Source organism: Suncus etruscus, chromosome 14 (genome assembly GCF_024139225.1).
Source record: "Suncus etruscus isolate mSunEtr1 chromosome 14, mSunEtr1.pri.cur, whole genome shotgun sequence".
Classification (NCBI taxonomy): Eukaryota; Metazoa; Chordata; class Mammalia; order Eulipotyphla; family Soricidae; genus Suncus; species Suncus etruscus.
The window spans coordinates 39,650,759-39,663,642 of NC_064861.1; the positions used below are offsets into that span (position 1 = coordinate 39,650,759).

General features: G+C 55.9%; 1 protein-coding gene across 1 annotated transcript; it reads left to right on the forward strand.

The window, feature by feature from the left end:
* The first annotated feature begins 2,643 nt into the window (after positions 1-2,643).
* On the forward strand, positions 2,644-12,437 carry LOC126028395 (tubulin beta-3 chain). Its single transcript, XM_049787392.1, has 7 exons — positions 2,644-3,590; positions 5,235-5,406; positions 5,451-5,504; positions 5,740-5,901; positions 9,762-9,870; positions 10,494-10,604; positions 11,101-12,437. The coding sequence occupies exons 1-7, from the start codon at positions 2,644-2,646 to the stop codon at positions 12,174-12,176; spliced, it is 2,631 nt and encodes an 876-aa protein (XP_049643349.1). The 3' UTR covers positions 12,177-12,437.
* The last annotated feature ends 447 nt before the right edge of the window (positions 12,438-12,884 follow it).

Genomic DNA, 12,884 nt, shown 5'->3' on the forward strand with positions numbered 1-12,884 from the left:
GGCCCACAATTCTGGACAGGGCATAGGGACTCAGATCTGCATTGCCCCTCAGCCCAGCTGCAGGCCACAGACAGCTCCACATCTGAACCTGGAAGGTGTTCGCTCTCAGCACACCTGTCTGCCATTATCACTGAGTTGGTGAGATGGTGAGTGGGCACTATGCCTGTTCCCCTCCCACGAAGTAAAAGGGCATGTCACCTGTGCCAATACGTTAGTCCATGGGGTCTTGTGGGAAGAGTTTTGTCCTTGGAAACAACGAGCAAGCTAGGAAAACACACCACTCCTTCCTGCCTCAGTGCACCTGGTAGGTGTGTGACATCTGGAGCTGCTGCAGCTACTGTATAAATAAGAATTACTGGGGCCGGGCGGTGGCGCAAGAGGTAAGGTGCCTGCCTTGCCTGCGCTAGCCTTGAACGGACCGCGGTTCGATCCCCCGGCGTCCCATATGGTCCCCCAAGCCAGGAGCGACTTCTGAGCGCATAGCCAGGAGTAACCCCTGAGCGTTACCGGGTGTGGCCCAAAAACCAAAAAACAAAAACAAAAACAAAAGAATTACTTTAAAACTAAGGCTAAGGGTCCAGGAGCAGTAGTACAGAGGGTGGAACATTTCCCCTGCACTTGGCCAGCATGGGTTCAAGACCCAACATCCCATGTGGCTCTCTGAGCACTACTGTTAGTAATTTCTGGGTGCAGAGCCAGGGGTAACCCCTGAGCACTCAGCCAAATGTGAGCCCTGAGCACAGCCCAGTGTGTGGCATAAAACAAAAACAACTTCGGCTGACAGGAGGCTTAGTGTCAAAGTGTACTTTTTTGTGTGTGTGTGTGTGTGAGGTGCTGGTTTTGGTCATGTCTTCCTCATGCAAAATAATTTTAAAAAGAATCAAAAAATAAAATCCATGTTTCAGGGATAATGAAGCACAGAAGGGTGTTTTCAGTCTTGCTGTCCCAAGCAGCAGGGTAGTCCCTCACCCTCGCTTCTTGCCATGCACCCGCTGTGGCCCAGCCCCCAAGGCTGCCCCTTGCACCCAGGCATCAGCTGCTGAGGAGCAAGGCTGCTTCAGACCATAGTGGCTGAGCTGAGTTCCAGCAGCAGCAGCAAAGGTGGGCTGTGCTCCACAGGGCCACCACAGCTATCAGACCCAGCTGGTCCCAGGGCCCATTGTAGAACCAATAGGGTGGCATCGATCCCTGAGCTCAGCCTTCAAGACCTCACTGAGGACCAAGTACTGTAGCTCACTTCTTTGCACTCCTTGTGGTAGGGATGCTAGGCCATGGACTTAGCTCACTCCTCCCTCTGCATCATTTATTTCTTTAGGGAACCTAGAGAGAATTGTTAGGACAGCCTGAGTGAAGGTAAAGACAGGCCAGTCCTAGTGACTATAGCTGATGAAGAGGCATCTTCCTAACCCAACTGAACCCATCTGATCTCACACAATTGATGCCTCACACCTGCTGGGAGTGGCTGATCCTGGGAGAGACATTTGGCCAGTGCCTGTGGCTGCTCAATTCTCACACCTGATGAAATTTCAGGCTGGGTGGGAGAGGGCATGGGGGCCTCACTGATGGAGCCAGAAAGTTGCAATCTGCAGGAAATGTAGCAGGGCCCCTCCTGTACTACAGGGCTCTACCTTGGGCTGTTTCCCACCTAGGAGGTTAGGAGTGGGCTCAGTGAGACCAGGAAGAGATAGCTGGGCAGAAACTCATGTCTCTATGTCTGTTTCTGGGTGACGGCCTCAGACCAGAGACATTGGCATGCCTGCACAGAGCAACGTGCTTTGCTGCTTCTCCTGTCCCATCTCAGGTGTACAGAAAGTAACGCCAAGGAGAAGTTATGGAAACCTAGTGGTGTTGGAGATTTAGGCCAGGCTTACACATGAGAAGCTTGGCTCTGGCCTCTCAGTCCTCTGCCTGTTCTTAGGACCAGCTGGTGTTCAAGGGGGGGTGGGGTGGGAATGGGGAGATGTAGGAGTCAGCCCAACCTTCCACCTTTCTTTGGAGGATAGTCTGTGGTCTGGAACTTCCGTGAGAAAGTCAGTAAGGGCCTGGGCTGGGCTGGGCAGCCTGCGTGACTTGGGGATGCCTGACTGGCACCCCGTGACTGTTCATAAGCCCCCTTTTGAAGTGGTGCCTTGCCCCAGGCCCTCCTGTCCTCCCGCAGAGGAAGTGGGGCATCCCCGGCCCTTCTGAGGACTGCAAGAGGGTCATCAAAGCAATGTCTAGGGAAGAGGGGCACCCTTGGGGAATAGCGCGGCTCCAGGGAGAGGACAGCAGGAATTAAAGTTTGGGGGGGCCTAGCCAGCCTGCTGGGAGGAAGCAGGATGTTCCCCAGAACGTGCCCCATCACGTGAATATCCTTGAGAGGTGGGGCTTGGTGGACAAGTCAGAAGATGCACAGAAAAATTTTATTCTAGCCCTGAACCCAGGCAGGAGACAACTGATGCCTAAGACAGACCTGAACATCTCACCTGCAGGGAAGCGGTTCGGACCCCAGCCCACAGGGAGCAAGGAAGAGCTGCCCTAGTGCAGCCATGCTTGGGTTGACCTGGGTCCAGTTAGAGGGTCAGTGTGAGCCAGCTCTGCTGATGGTGTGAGTGGGACTCTGGAGATGCTGGCTGGTGCCCTTCCTGACTCTCCAGAACAGTGATGTCTGTGCAGGGAGCCTCGTTGGGACTGCTGGGCTCCCTCAACTCCAGCTCTCTCTCCCCCTACCTTGGGCTGGCTGCCAACCTGACGGGGCCCACGTGCCTGGAGGTGTCCGTTCCTGATGGGCTTTTCCTCAGCCTGGGACTGGTGAGCCTGGTGGAGAACGTGCTGGTGGTCACTGCCATCGCCAAAAACCGCAACCTGCACTCACCCATGTACTTCTTCATCTGCTGCCTGGCCGTGTCCGACCTGCTGGTGAGTGGCAGCCGTGTGCTGGAGACGGCCGTGTTGCTGCTGTTGGAGGCCAGTGTGCTGGCACCCCGGGCTACGGCCCTACAGCAGCTGGATGCTGCCACGGATGCGCTGCTCTGCAGCTCCATGGTGTCCAGCCTGTCTTTCCTGGGGGCCATCGCTGTGGACCGCTACATCTCCATCTTCTACGCATTGCGCTACCACAGCATTGTGACGCTATCTCGGGCGTGGCGGGCCATGGGCGCCATCTGGGCTGCCAGTGTCCTGTCTGGCACCCTCTCCGTGACCTTCTACAACCACACGGCCGTCCTGCTTGGCCTCATCAGCTTCTTCGTGGCCATGCTGGCACTCATGGCCGTGCTCTACTTGCACATGCTCGCCCGGGCCCGCCAACATGCCCAGGGTACCCCTCGGCTCCACAAGAGCAGGCGGCCTGTCCACCATATCTTCTGCCTTAAGGGCGCAGCTACCCTCACGCTGCTGCTGGGTGCTTTCTTCCTCTGCTGGGGTCCCTTCTTCCTGCACCTGTCGCTCATTGTGCTCTGCCCCCAGCACCCCACCTGCAGCTGCATCTTCAAGAACTTCACTTTGTCCCTGACCCTCATCATCTGCAACTCCATCATAGACCCACTCATCTATGCCTTCCGTAGTCAGGAGCTCCGACGGACCCTGTGGGATGGACTGTCCTGCTCCTGGTGAGGGTGTCCAGGAAGAGAGGGGAGCTTGTGGTCAGCTCCTGGACAGACTCTGACAGCCCTACCTACATCAACTCTGGGCTACAGCACGGCAGAGTGACAGGGCCGCTAGAAGGTGCACTGCTAGCCAAGAGGCTCAGACCAGCAGGAAGTTATCTTCTGGGCTACCTGGACTGAGGGACTCGACCTGGACTGGATCGAGAGTGGCCAGGGAGGTGGGTGCTCAGATCAATCAGACGGGCATCAGAGACTGAGTCTCAGAGCCAGGACATCGTGAGCAATAAATGCTGTGTTTGGGGCAGTCCTTGGCTATAGTACCTTTCAGAAATTGCTAGAAGCCGTCAGCAGGGGGCTGTGGCACTGGAGCAGGAATTGGTGTTCACTGGGAAAGATCCAGACTAGTTCAGACACCAGGGTGGGCTGGAGAGTGGAGCCCTTGACCCTGCACAATCCCTTCTGTACCCTTCCAAACTGCCAATCCAGGGGCTGGAGTGATAGAACAGTGGTAGGGCATTTGCCTTGCATGCTGCCAATCCAAATGGTCCCGGATTCAATCCCCAGCATCCCATATGGTTCCCCCTGAGCCTACCAGGAACGATTTTTGAGTGCAGAGCCAAGAGTAACCCCTAAATGCTGCCGGGTGTGGCCCAAAGACAACAACAAAACCCAAATCAACTGCCAATTCAAGAGTTGTACTGGGCTGAGATCTGGATCCCCAGTGAGCACAGAGGGTGCCTGGGCCTAGAGCAGAATTATTGGGAACATCAATGTAGGGACATTCTCTACTTTCTTTCCAGGTGCTGAAGGCAAGCATCCGAGCACTTGCTCAGCTCACTTGAGACCCCACTGCCTTGCCAGAGCCTGTCCTTTGTCCAGACCTGGGGCTCCTTACTTAGGGTCTGTAAGGGACCCAGGGACAAGTGGTGGGAACTGCCCAGCTGTGGCCTCCCAGGGGTGTGCGTCTGGCCCTATCCGAAGTCCCAGGACAAGACAAGGTTCCAATTACGTCCAAATCTAGGAGGCTGGGGGGATAGCTGGGTGGGCCAAGGTGGTGCCGAGGACTCGGTCCTTCCCCTGCTGCAGACAGGGACTTTTTCTGAGGAGAGGTACTGGGCAGTGCAGGCGGCACCATCATGGCCCGTCCCCACCCATGCTGGCAGCCTCAGCCCCATGTGCCCGTCCTGGAGCAGGAGCTGGTTCCCGGCAGACTGGGCAGTGAGTCAGCTCTGAGTCTGCAGCAGTCCTCTGGGATGCAGGGAGGTGGCCTGGTGCGAACTGCAGAGAGAGAGGCGGGGCGCTGCGTGAGCTTTTTCTCTAGCTTGCTGAGAGAAGAGGGACAGACAGAACGGTGGAGCACTCAGCTCCGAGCAAAAAAGAGACAAAGCTCCCCAAAGGTCCCAGACAGGGACAGGGAGGGGCCGGTGGAAGCAGAAAGGCGACCGGGCATTGTGGGGGAGGAGCATCTCCCGAGAACAAAAGACTCGTTTCCAAGTGCCCGAAGTGCGGGAGAAAGGCAGGCACCTACCTCAAACCCCGCACCCACCAGCATGCACTCACCACCGGCTTTTCTTCCTGGGGGGTTGCTACGGGAGCAGCAGAAGGGCCTTGTCGGGGTGCTCTGCAGTTTATGCTCGCTGTCCCCAGCCCCAAGCCACCCTCCTACACGGCCACCACCACCCTGGCGAGTCCCAGCGCGCAGGTGACAGGTGGGGACCGTGCCCAGCGCGCGCCACCCCTCACCACGGAGCAGCGGGGCATTCCTCTGCTCGTGTCAGCCGGCCAGACCCCCGGGGCCAGGCCGCGCCCGGCCTCCCAAGTGCTCGGGGGTGGGGTCCAGCGCGCTTCACTTTACCTATTCAGGCCCCACGACTGGACCCCGCACAGGGGAGCGAGACCCGCGCACAAAGCCGGGAGGTGGGGTTGTCGCGGTTGGGGGGACCGGAGGGTTCGGGTTGTGGGGGACCCAAGGGCGCGGGGTGCCCATTGTCCTGCCGGAGCCGCGGCCCAGCCCTCGGCGCGGGGCTCGGAGCTGAGGCTGCGGCGCCGCCCGATTGGATGCTTGCACTGACGTCACACAGAGGGAGCGGGGCCAGCAGCTGGAATAGGGCGGAGGCGGCACCCCATTGGCCGCTTGCTATGATGTCACAAGAGAGGGGAACGGCTAGGCCTTATAAGAGCGGGCGGCGCGGGCGGCGGCGCTGCAGCAGCTCGGCCCGTCGGCGCTTCCCGCACTCACCCACCCGCAGCACCGAGCATGAGGGAGATCGTGCACATTCAGGCCGGCCAGTGCGGCAACCAGATCGGGGCCAAGGTGAGGCCGGAGGGCGGGAGGGAAGAGGGGGACCCGACAGCCCCCCACCAAGGGACCCAAGCCGCCCCACGCCTCCACCCGTGCGCTCGCAGCAGCAGCAACAGCAGCGCCAGCTCCGCGGGCTCGTCAGGGCGTGGCCCCTTCTGGGCTCGCCCGGTGCGGGGCCGGTGTCGGGTGGAGACTTCCCCTCCTAGACCGACTCCCAGGGCCGGGGCACCCCAAGCAAGACCCTCCGAGCTCAGCCTCTCCGGCCCGGCCCCGCCCTGTTCCTTTGTTGGGGGACACTCGGGTCCGACTCCCGGGGTCACCTTGGCCTAGGACTCCATAAATCTCGGTGCGGCATCGACCCATCGAAGGAGCCAGCCACCCCTAGAAGGTCCGCCGGGCCTGGGTCTAGCCGCGGACCTGCCCAGCTGGTGCAAGCCAGGACCTGGGAATGAGGCTGCACCCACTTACCCGACACGTCCCGGGTGTCTGGCCCAAGGTCACCCGCGGGTGCACGGGCCCGGCCCCGAGACGGGAGCGACAGACAATGAGGGGGTCCCAGGTTTTGTCAGCACCAAGGCCAGGGACCGACGCTGGGCGGTGCCCGGGGGGCGGGGAGCGGGCTCTCCAGGCTGTCGCCATAGAAACAACCAGAACAAAAAGGCTAATTACCCCAGCCCCGCGGCCGCGTGGCTGGCGTGCAAATTGCTAGTCGGGCTCCGGAGGGACCCGGAGCCCCTGCGGGCCTCGAACAGCTGGCCGCTAGTGGGAAGCCTCGCCCCTGGTCTGGGCACCCGCAGCCCGAGACCGGACACCGCCCCTGGGCGCGGCCTCTCTGTTCTGCTCGCCGCTTGCCTGGCCTGCTTTTGGGGTCGCGAATTTAGTTTGTTCCCGGAGGTCTAAGATCTGGACCTTTGCACAGTCAGAGGCAGCAGCTGCCGGGCTGAATTGGAACGTTTTTCTGCCTTTTCCACTGCCGCCTTTGTGGCCGATGTCGGGCCCCAGCTGCGGGCCAGGGTCCTCGAGGACACAGAGCCCAGCGCCTGTCGCTCCTGCTCCCCGGCGAGCTGGGGCCCATCGAGACAGACAAGTGCCCGCGCAGAACTGACTTCGGGCCCGAATGGATTCGGAGTCCCCTGCGCCAGGGAGACCCTCTTCATCCCCCCAAACGGGTTCTTTGTCTGCGCCCTCTGGGGCTGGGCGGGGCTGAGGGGCGGGCCCTGCCTGGCTGCCTATGGCACAGGGACTTTCCGGATTTCTCCGCGGACTGGGACAGGAGGCTCTTAGGGGGCTTTTAAAGCCCCCCAAGCCGAGTGGTCAACGCCCCTCTGCCCCTACTGCCCCAATCCGCCTATCCTTCCCAGCGCGCTTCCCGGGGATGGATCAGCACCACAGACAGCGCCCAGCCGCCTCCTCCTCCTGTCCGGTCCAGTCCTTTCTCATAACCATCATCCTATTTGTTCTTTTTTTAACTTAACATTAATATTAAATATTAATATTAAACCTACTATATATTCATTTATTTTTTGTACTTAGTATCGTTTAGGAAACATAGTGTTAACCCCAGATACTGCCTCACTACTCCCAGATGCATATACATACCACTTATTAAATGTTACAAAATACGTTTTACAAGGAAGATATGCATAATTTTGAAGTTAAATCTGTGGGACCATAGAGTACAGAGGGGAGAGGCACCGCTTGCATAAAATTTGCCTGGATTTGATTCTCCTCGGACCCCGTATGGTCTATGGAACCTGGCCAAGAGTGATCCCTGAACACAGAAGGAGTAAACTCTGAGTACCACTGGGTGTGGCCCCCAAATTAAAAAAAAAGCCAATTAATTAATTTTAGTTTTTGGTGCTGGTGATGCTCAAGGGTGTGTGTATCTATGAGTGTGTGTATAAATGAACGTGTGGGTGTGTGTGCTCTAGTTTCAGGATTTATACACAGTGAAATGCAGCAGTGAGAAAAGGGTATGAAGGCAGAGACCAGCCTCCGGCTTCACCCAGAAATGCCTTCAGCAGTGGCTCTGGTGTTCTATAGTTTGTGATAATAACCTGTTTGGATTTCTCAGATTTAGCAAAATCGTTTTATTGCTTTGAGTTACTGTTATTATTTTGGTTTGTCTTGTGGGCCATGTCCTGGCTCTGTACTTGGGGTTGCCCCTGGCAGTGTTCTAAGGACCATGGATGCTATAAATAGATTCCAAGGCCTCCTATTCTCAGCCCACAGAGCTGTCTCTGGGCCCCCTCTAATTGTCTAATACTCATTTTTTTCTTTTCTTTGAAAAGTTAACATGTGCTTGACAACCCACATTCTCTCAAATTATCTTAAACTTGTCCTTTTTTTTTCTTTCTCTCTCTTTGAAAAAAGTTAACTTGGAGGCTTGAGCAATAGCATAGAAGCTTGGGCATTTGCCTTGCATGCAGCTGTCCTGGGATTGATCCCCGGTATCCCAGATGGTCCCAAACCTACCAGGAATGATTTCTGAGCACAGAGCTAGGAATAACCCCTGAGAACCGCTGACTATGGTCCAAAAACAAAAAAAGAAAAGTTAATACTTATCTGACAATTCCTGGCTTCAGTCCCTGGATCCTGGCTGGAGCTGAACCCTCTTGACGAAGGGCCACGTGGTGTCAGTGGTGGACTCAGAGCCATGATGAGTCTTCCAACCTCTGAGCAGTCACCCAACTCCTTGAATGCTATTTTTTGTTTGTTTATGGGTCACATCCAGTGGTGCTCAGAGGGTTACTCCTGGCTCTGCACTCAGAAATCACTCCTGGCAGGCAAAGGGATCATATAGGATGCCGGGAATTGACCCAGGTCCGTTCTGGGTTGGCCACATGCAAGGCAAATGCCCTACTGCTATGCTATCTCTCTGGCCCTAAATGCTATATTTTAATTAATATTTCACTCAGCAGCCTGCCAACATGTCACGCTCATACTCAAAGTTTTCCTGCTTCATGCCCTGAACTCCTCTGAAAGTGCCCCATCCTTGATGGAGCCTCTGCCAGCATGGCCTCTGCTCCAGGCTGTCTGAAGGGACAGCAGGGCCAGGGCTGCCTTGCAGCTTTCTCAGCTGAGTGGCAGCATTCAGCCCTGGTCCCATGATGCATACAGGGCAGCTCTTTGAATGAGGTGATACCAGGCAGAGTCTGGGAGCCTGTTCATGATTCCATACTGGGGAAGGGCTCTGCACTGCTCTGTGTTGCCTGCCAAGGGAGAAGGGTAGGTGGCAGCTGCTTTGGGTCAGAAGCTCTGAAAGTAAGCTGGGGAAGACCCTGTGATTTCATCTTGGCTAAAACTGCCAAAGCTCTGGGATCACAAGGTCACATCCTCCCCAGAACCCCAGTCTACATACACATCTGGAGGCAGAAGGGTGAAAAACACTGACCAATAGGGAAGGGGACTGTCCTGGTTCCCTGGCCAGAGAGTGCAGAGCTGGGTCTAGAGCCCAGTGAACACCCATCTACTTATTGCTGCAATTTTAGGGCAGTTTGGGGTCTTTTTCAATGTTATCCAAAGGGGCTAATGCAAACCCCTAATTTAAGAAAAACACTTGTGACTGGAGCAACACTACAGTGACTATGGTTCTTGCTTTAGCAAGAGCAGTATGCAGCCAATCCAGGTTCAATCCCTGGCATCCCATATGGTTTCCTGAGCACAAAGCTAGGAGTATTGTTGGGTGTGGCTCAAAGGCAAACAAAAAAATACTTTTTATCTTGTTGGGAGCCACACCTAGCAATGTTCCACCTCTGTGTGGCTTTTTCCAGAGTCCTGGCTGCATACCTGGGCTACAAGGCAGGGAGGGACAGTGCCTGGACATGATTTGGGCTGCTCCCTGATCTGTCTTCTCTCCCTCCGCTCCACAGTTCTGGGAGGTCATCAGCGATGAGCACGGCATAGACCCCAGCGGCAACTATGTGGGGGACTCGGATCTGCAGCTGGAGCGTATCAGTGTCTACTACAATGAGGCCTCCTGTGAGTCCCACCTCAGGGTGGGAACAAGGGAGGGGGAGATGGAACCACCTCTACCAGAAAGAAAGTCTGACAGTCACATTCACATGTAGATCCCAGAGAACTCCTTGCTAGGCAGGTAGAACAGGGGTCACAGGCTCAGGCATATTGGGAGACAGAACAAAGTGTCTGAACTGCACTAATCGGCTAAGGCCTTACACGCTACCAAACCTGGTTTGATCCTCAGCAACTTTGTATGGTCCTTGGCGCCCTGCCAGGTGTGATCCCTGAGGGCAGAGCCAGGAGTAGGCCCTGAGCATCTCTGGGTTTGGCTCCCAAACAAACAAAAATAATAAATTAAACTGAGCTGGTGAAATACTGACCTGCCCACAAAGACATGAACTTGTCCTGGCTGCCCAGGAACCCATCACAGATGGGAATGGAAATTGAGACACAGACTGACTTCAGTCCTGAAGTGTACCAGCTGCCTCTGAGGCTGGCAGGTTAGGAGGGGGTGTTAAGATAGAAGTAGACGTGAGCCTGGACCATTCACTCACACATGCACTCACATACACACAATCACACACACACAACTTACACATTCACACATACACACACACTTACTCATTCACTCCTTCTCCCCTTAGCTCACAAGTATGTTCCTCGAGCCATCCTGGTTGATTTGGAGCCTGGCACCATGGACAGTGTCCGGTCTGGGGCCTTTGGGCACCTCTTCAGGCCTGACAATTTCATCTTTGGTAAGTTTCCCTGGTGCCGTGCTTGGGGGTGGACAGTATAGGTGAACCCAAGTGGATGAAAAGGCACTTCCTCCCCTCCTTGCACCCAGAATTATTTCCTGTTTCCCAGCTGGCAGTGGAGGCCCCAAATGGTCATGCCAGTGAAAGCTCCATGTGTATGCCTGCAAACAAGGCACAGGGCTGGAGTCAGGCATGCAGCTGGATGAGGGGCCTGGACCTCTGCCTCTATTCCTGAATGTTCACTCATTAATGTCTTTGGGCCTCACACCCTGACCCACAGGCACCCCATGGTGTTGAGCCTGCCAAGGTTGGTGACTGCTTCCAACACGGGGCATGCGTACTCCTGCCTAGGTGCCCTGGTTCAGTTTTATCCTGAACATGGGGTAGGAACCCCAAGCTGCATGCCTGGGAGGGAGGTGGCAGCTCTGATCCAGGGAGCATCCCACTTTGTACTCTTTAGTAAGAGATGCTCAGGCACTTCCTTCTCCCGTGATAGGTCAGAGTGGTGCTGGCAACAACTGGGCCAAGGGTCACTACACGGAGGGCGCAGAGCTAGTGGACTCGGTCCTGGACGTGGTGCGTAAGGAGTGTGAGAATTGCGACTGTCTACAGGGCTTCCAGCTCACCCACTCGTTGGGCGGTGGCACAGGTTCGGGCATGGGCACCCTGCTCATCAGCAAGGTGCGTGAGGAGTACCCCGATCGCATCATGAACACCTTCAGTGTGGTGCCCTCGCCCAAGGTGTCAGACACAGTGGTGGAACCCTACAACGCCACCCTGTCCATCCACCAGCTGGTGGAGAACACAGACGAGACCTACTGCATCGACAACGAGGCGCTGTACGACATCTGCTTCCGCACCCTCAAGCTGGCCACACCTACCTATGGTGACCTCAACCACCTGGTGTCGGCCACCATGAGCGGTGTCACCACCTCCCTACGCTTCCCTGGCCAACTGAATGCTGACCTGCGCAAACTGGCGGTGAACATGGTGCCCTTCCCACGGCTACACTTCTTCATGCCTGGCTTTGCCCCACTCACAGCCCGGGGCAGCCAGCAGTACCGCGCCCTGACGGTGCCTGAGCTCACTCAGCAGATGTTTGATGCCAAGAACATGATGGCCGCATGTGACCCACGCCATGGCCGCTACCTCACGGTGGCCACTGTATTCCGCGGCCGCATGTCCATGAAGGAGGTGGACGAGCAGATGTTGGCTATCCAGAGCAAGAACAGCAGCTACTTCGTGGAGTGGATCCCCAACAACGTGAAGGTGGCTGTGTGCGACATCCCACCGCGTGGCCTGAAGATGTCTTCCACCTTTATCGGCAACAGCACGGCCATACAGGAGCTGTTCAAGCGCATCTCGGAGCAGTTCACGGCTATGTTCCGCCGCAAAGCCTTCCTGCACTGGTACACGGGCGAGGGTATGGACGAGATGGAGTTCACTGAAGCTGAGAGCAACATGAATGACCTGGTGTCCGAGTACCAGCAGTACCAGGACGCCACGGCTGAGGAGGAGGGTGAGATGTATGAAGATGACGAAGAAGAGTCAGAGGCTCAGGGCCCCAAGTGAGGCTTCTGAGCGCTGTGGGCAGGTGTCAGCCAGCAAGGCTCGTCCAGGCCCTCAGTCCACTCACCTGCCGCAGGCTACCAGCTCGCTCAGCGCTCACACTCCCTTCGAGTGTCCCAGTTTCCCCATTGAACCCCCTCTTCTTTTTGTGTTGTCTCTTTGCTTCACTGTTGGCTCCAGGCCTGATGTTTTATGGCAGTTTATTTTCTTTTTACTAGTTTATGTTTTTATGGGGGGATACTTAATAAATTTATTGCGGCCAAATGCCTCTGCTTCTTGGGAATTTCTTTTTATTTTGAGTTGAGTTGAGGAGGAACTGATAGGGAGGGCAGAGGGCCAGAGCTGTGTGTGTGTGTGTGTGTGTGTGTGTGTGTGTGTGTGTGTGTATGTGTGTGTGTGTGTGTATTTTGTTGTTGTTTTGGGTCACACCTGGTGGGGCTCAGAGGTTATTCCTGACTCTGCACTCAGAAGTCACTCCTGTTAGGCTCAGGGGACCATGCTGCCATCTCTTTCTGTCCAACAGCACCAGAGGACTTTGATGAATACACTTCAGGGGAGTGGGATGCACAAACAGGCAAGGAAATATGAAGAAAATGAGACCACACAATGAATGTATGGGGAAACACTTTCTGGCAAGCATGCTTCAAATTTAATCTCCAAACTAGGAATATTTAGAGGTAAAATGCCAGTCACACATATTAGAAGAATGCT

Excerpts from the sequence above, each read along its gene's own strand:
- LOC126028395 (XM_049787392.1), top strand. The coding sequence starts at position 2,644 with ATGTCTGTGCAGGGAGCCTCGTTGGGACTGCTGGGCTCCCTCAACTCC. Across the intron at positions 3,591-5,234 it reads GATGGACTGTCCTGCTCCTG|CCCCAAGCCACCCTCCTACA; the intron begins GTGAGGGTGTCC and ends CGCTGTCCCCAG. Across the intron at positions 5,902-9,761 it reads GCAACCAGATCGGGGCCAAG|TTCTGGGAGGTCATCAGCGA; the intron begins GTGAGGCCGGAG and ends TCCGCTCCACAG.